This window comes from Monodon monoceros, unplaced genomic scaffold, assembly GCF_005190385.1.
Source record: "Monodon monoceros isolate NGI ecotype Baffin Bay Population unplaced genomic scaffold, NGI_Narwhal_1 Super_Scaffold_15, whole genome shotgun sequence".
NCBI classification, from domain to species: domain Eukaryota; kingdom Metazoa; phylum Chordata; class Mammalia; order Artiodactyla; family Monodontidae; genus Monodon; species Monodon monoceros.
The window spans coordinates 54493914-54499913 of NW_021703771.1; the positions used below are offsets into that span (position 1 = coordinate 54493914).

The 6000-nt window shown below is 36.5% G+C and overlaps 1 protein-coding gene across 1 annotated transcript; it reads right to left on the reverse strand.

The window, feature by feature from the left end:
- Nucleotides 1-931: 931 nt before the first annotated feature.
- On the reverse strand, nt 932-5579 carry LOC114895899 (protein LEG1 homolog). Its single transcript, XM_029223536.1, has 5 exons — nt 5354-5579; nt 4181-4258; nt 3680-3864; nt 2689-2789; nt 932-1178 (listed from the first exon to the last, which is right to left on the reverse strand). The coding sequence occupies exons 1-5, from the start codon at nt 5577-5579 to the stop codon at nt 932-934; spliced, it is 837 nt and encodes a 278-aa protein (XP_029079369.1).
- Nucleotides 5580-6000: the final 421 nt, after the last annotated feature.

Genomic DNA, 6000 nt, shown 5'->3' on the forward strand with positions numbered 1-6000 from the left:
TGATTTCTTCTGTTTTCCACTATTAGTAAGCCTAGGATTTGGAAATTTTGGAGAAATATACCTCCTCCAAAACCAGAAATTTAGGGGATCAGATTTTTTTCTTTATGTCTATAATCTGTAGAACTGGCTGAAGAAAGTTCACATAAAATTATTTCATGGTTCTGTTAGTCATGGCAAGTATCATTATTATATTTTTCATTTTAAAACAAAGTAAAATAAAATAAAATAGCAAAACTTGTCCAAGAAATAAATAGAGGTTTCTCTTATGTCCTTGTCAAACTAAAATGTGGTGGTACTGATCTGCTGTTTTTGTGCGAAGAAAAGAGGACATGCTAAGTAAGGGAGGGCCTATAATATGTCCCATTAAATGAAACCCATCATAAGCCCACAAAGAGGACTTCCCTGGTGGCTCAGTGGTTAAGAATCTGCCTGCCAATGCAGGGGACCCAGGTTCGATCCCTGGTCCAGGAAGATCCCACATGCCATGGAGCAACTAAGCCTGTGCACCACAACTACTGAGCCCATGTGCCACAACTACTGAAGTCCGCATGCCCTAGAGCACGTGCGCTGCAACTACTGAGACTGCGTGCTGTAACTACTGAAGCCCATGCGCCTAGAGCCCGTGCTACACAACGAGAAGCCAATGCACTGAGAAGCCTGTGCACCGCAACGAAGAGTAGCCCCTTCTCGCCACAACTAGAGAAAGCCTGCAAGCAGCAACGAAGACCCAACACAGCCAAGAATAAATTTAAAAAAAAAAAAAGCCTACAAAGGTTATTGTGAAAACTTTGAAACAGATACGTACAGGAAGTCAACATTTCTTTCTTTAGACGATCTGTTGTAGTGATTCATAATTATGATTCTAATGATATTTCATTACCTATGAAATCAACACAACATATAGAATTTACAAAAAAATAAAGTCTTTGTGTCACTTCCCTGTATACTTATACACTTTGTGGAGAAAATTTACACCAAGCAGGACTGTGTTCTGAAAGCCTGTAAAGTCACTGATGAAGGGGGCTTTATTCCCACTAACAAGCATTTGTGTTGGCAGGCCCTTCTGGAGTCCATATGTTCTAATCAAAGCTGAAGGGAAGAGGGGTGGAGCTAAATAATCCACAAACAAAGCCCTGCTGCTTTTAAACTCTGCTTCTTGTTTAGAGTAATGTTGTAACCTAATAGACAAGTGAGGGGGAGTATGCATTTAGAATTAGTCTACTCAGAACTTTGCCAACTGAACTTACAAAACAGCTAATTTCTTCAAAACTACATTATTCTACTTTTTAGATTACAGACTGTAAAAACATGGTATTGATTTAGCCCCTAGATTTGAAACTTTGAAGAGATGTTCTTAGAATTTAAATCTAGAAATTATCATCCCAGAAAATATGTACTTTTAGTCAAATGTTTTGCCTTTTTCATAAAACATGCTCTACTTGCATAAACTCTGGAATGTGACCAACTCTCATTGTTTCAAAATGTAAAGATATAAATCAAAGAGGATTAGCAATTTCAATTTCTGCTGGATTTGGATATCTCTTTAAGAATACATGATTCTCATTTCAGGTAACCACTGAAAAATGAAATAACCTATAGAGAATTTTTCCTGATTTTCAGGTAGTTTGATATTTTTTCCTAATGATATATACTAGACAGACAATTTTTCTCTTTTTTTTAGTTGTACAACATAATGATTTGATATTTGTGTATATTGCAAGATGATCACCACAAGTCTAGTTAACATTAGTCACCCTACACAGTTACAAACTTTTTTCTTGTGATGAGAACTTTTAATATCTACTCTCTTAGAAATTTTCATATATGCAGTACAATACCATTAACTATAGTCACCATGCTGTACATTATGTCTTCATGACATTTATTTTATAACTAGAAATTTGTACATTTTGACCCCTTTCCCGCATTTCACCTACCTCCCACCTCTGGCAACCACCAATCTGTTCTTTGTGTCTATGAGCTTGGTTTTTGTTTTTTGGGGGTTTTGTTTGTGTTTTGTTTTGTTTTTATGATTCTACATATAAGTGAAGTCACACAGTATTTGTCTTTCTCTGTCTGACTTATTTCACTTAGAGTAATGCCCTCAAAGTCCATCCATGTTGTTGCAAATGGCAAAATTTCCTTCTTCTTTATGGCTGAATAATATCCCACCGTGTATATATACCACATTTTCTTTATCCATTCATCTGTCGGTGGACACTTAGGTTGTTTCCATGTCTTGGCTAGTGTAAATAATGCTGCAATGAACATGAGGGGTGCATATATTTTTTTCAAATTAGTGTTTTCATTTTTTTTTCCCGAAAAATACCCAGAAGTGAAATTGCTGGATCATATGGTAGTTCTATTTTTAATATTTTGAGGACTCTCCATACTGTTTTCAATTTACATTCCATTTTCTCTTCTTATTGAAAAAGAAATTTTCATTTTTAATTTGTAATGAATAATGTTATATCTGTATTGTCTGTATCATCTGGTCTGGAAATATACCTACTTATAAAATACTTCCAAGTTTTATCCAGTAAAATGTTTTCTTATCAGTTTTATCTTTATCATAATACTTCCCGATGGTTGACATATAGGTAAATTGAAAAAGATTCCAGTGAAAAAGATGGTGTAAGATAGAAAGATAGTGTAAGATTAAAAAAATAACTTTAGATCCATTCTTACCTATTGTGAAATTTTTTACGAGCAACCTTCAAGGATGAGACATGTGCAACCCATAAGTACTTCAAGAGGTCATCAAAGTTTCTAGAATACGACTTTACCTGCTATCCAAGAAGGAAAATGTTATTAATATTTATGCAATTATAACAATCTCTCTTTCTGAAAATCAATTCTATTTATAAATATAATTTTTCAATATTCTAAATGAGGGGAGAACATTTAAGAGTTAAAGTATAAAAAACTTAATGCTTAATTCTCCCCAAAGAGCTTAATATTAGCTATAATAATTACTAGTATTACTGAATCCATTTGAAAGAAATAAACCATATGGTTTTGAAATGCTCAGAATTTTATACTGTAGTATTTCATTTATTTGTTTTTCTCTTGCTGTGCAATGAACTTTCCACAAAGTTTTAAAAGTCAGAAATGGGAGGAGGTATAAGAGTATTTTCACCTAATCATATGCAGTATAATGAACAAGTTCTCTAAAGGGAAACCTGATCTTTGGTCATTTACTCTCTCACCCGTGACACTTCACTTTGGACATCAACATTTGATTCTGATTGTCAGATTATCGTTTTAATCAGCGCAGGTGATGGTTTATAAAGTGAGTTGAAATAAGCTGATCAAATTCACCGCAATCTATTCCCTAGTAGTATTTATAGAGTTTACTGCTCACTTGACCTGAAAATGTGATGAACATGCACTATGAAGACATAATTTCTACAGGTTTTGAATATAATTTATTTGGTGTGAAAAGAATGGATAGGGCAGTCTTCATATTAATGTGGGTGCTAATGAGATATGATGTCATGCAGTAATCTACTCGTATGAATATTGTTGTCATCCTAATAAAGATTTAGATACTAGAACTTTATTCCTCAGGAACATACTGTTCGATGCATAAAAAATCTTACATTAAATATTATTCAAAATTTACTTGACTATTCTCGAAGAGTATTACTTAAAACCCTAAAAAAAAACTCGCCAAAACCTGGTAAAATTTATTCCATTTTTTCATTGTATCTGGAAAGGATGAATAACAGCTAGAAACATTATAACAAAAATTCATCTGATCCTTGGATGGTGACAGAAAGGTGACATTGTCTGATGATATTCCCATTATGCCAGAATCAACCATAGCAAGGAAGGGTATTGCAGAGGGATAATAATTAAGGTCTGTATAAACAAAAAGTTATTAATGTATTACAAATTCCTACTTTTGTCCTATGTATTTAAAGCAAGTTTTGAGGTTACTAGTTTTCTCTAATTGATATTTTCATAATTGGATAAATTAACTACTAATTTTTAAAATAGTGTCTAAAACCTCATGTCAAAACATTCACAATATTTGGGTCAAAGAGATTTTTCCTTTTTTTTTGTAAAAGCAGTAGTTCTCATTTCTATTTTTGTTTCTATAATTGGGATTCTAGATTGAATTGATTCTTTGAGGAAAGGTCATCAATTTGAGTTTTGATTGTTACCTTAAACTCACCAGCCCACCAACTGTCCACAGAGATACATAGATGATCCCCAGATTCATGGCCACAGTCTGCCCTTTGGGTGGGATCAGCTAAAGAGAAAGGATCAAGGGCTGGGTTTACAAGGCTCATTTTTAAGCTGTAGATATACTAGATACATTAGGTTTACAGAAATGCACAAAATATTTTTCTTTTAAAGAATTGTGTCAGCCTTCCCATCACTGTTGTAAAAAAATTAATAAACAGAAACCCAGGGCTTCCCTGGTGACGCAGTGGTTGAGAATCTGCCTGCCAATGCAGGGGACATGGGTTCGAGCCCTGGTCCAGGAAGATCCCACATGCCACTGAGCAACTAAGCCCAAGCACCACAACTACTGAGCCTGCACTCTAGAGCCCGCAAGCCACAACTACAGAAGCCCGCGTTCCTAGAGCCCGTGTTCCACAGCAAAAGAAGCCACTGCAATGAGAAGCCCGCGCACCGCAACAAAGAGTAGCCCCTGCTCACTGCGACTAGAGAAAAGCCCGTGCGCAGCAACAAATACTCAACACAGCCAAAAATAAATAAATAAATTTATTTATTAAAAAATAAACCAGAAACCCAAATTAAATTAAATTAAAATTTGGGAGACCAGAATGGAGAGCTCTCACACCTTGCAATGTTAGCAGATCCCAACCGTGAAGAAGGAAGAAGAAAAACTCCTTTTCTTTCCTCACAAGGATTCAGCCAATGAAAAGCCATGGATTCTTTGCTTACTATAGCCCTCCCAACTTCCTTTTTCTTCTATAAAAGTGTGCTCCTTCCCTTGCCATGCGGGCACTTGCACAACCATGTTTTGCATGGTTGCAGACCCTGAACTGCAATTCTCTGCTGATCCTGAAAAAACCCATATTCCCTAGAGAAATATTTGGCTGTCTATTTATTTGTTTATTTGGTGAACACCTTGGCGGTCCATGCAGGGACCAGAGAAGATCCTCAAAGGCTCTGGGCTTGTGAGCAAACAGGAGTGGTACACACAACTGACCCCATTATCACTCACTGCTTTCTCAGTGACCCTGGAGTTTGAAGGTATGTCTTTCTTCTAGATCTGAGCTCATGCTCTCTTTGCATTTGATGCTCTGTAGGCTTTATTTGGGATCTATTTTAAGTTTCGTCTTTCTGGGTAAGTCCTTGTTCTATATGAAAGTACCTGTTTGGCATTTTGGTCTGATTTTGAGATTAGACTGTTTCAACTGCAGCAGGCTGAAATGCCTTAGACCCATTCTTTTGGGACAGGGGAAAGAATCCCTTGCTTCACTGAAATCGTGTTGGTTTTTTAGCCTTTGACTTATTCCTTTGGAAGGGGTTATTTTCTGGAAATTGGCTGAAAAGACTTTTAGCCTGGCTTCTCTGGGACCAAGCTGTTTTTTTAACATTGCCCGGTATTAGGCTTGCAAGTTGTTTGAACTGTAAGCTCTTCAAGCTGCTTGAAAATCGTTCTTTGATCTCAGAGAGACAGCAGTTACTGGTCTTGAAACAAGATCTTAGTTCCCTGCCCAGGAATTGAACCTGAGTAGCCTGGATGAAAACCAGGAATCCTATCTGCTAGACCACCAGGGGCTAGAGGCTAGAAGCAAAGTTGCCCTGGCTCTTGCCCCCATTTGAAAGCAAGAATATTTCACGGAGGCAAAAACCGCAAAAACAGGTACAAAGTTTATTAATAGAGACACAGCACAACATGTGGGAGAGCACACAGAGAAAGAGTTTATTTAGACAGAAACAAAACAGGAATACACACCTGGAGAGGAATGGTGTGGGTGTCCTCAATGAGGAGAAGTACAGTAAAGAGAAGGTCAA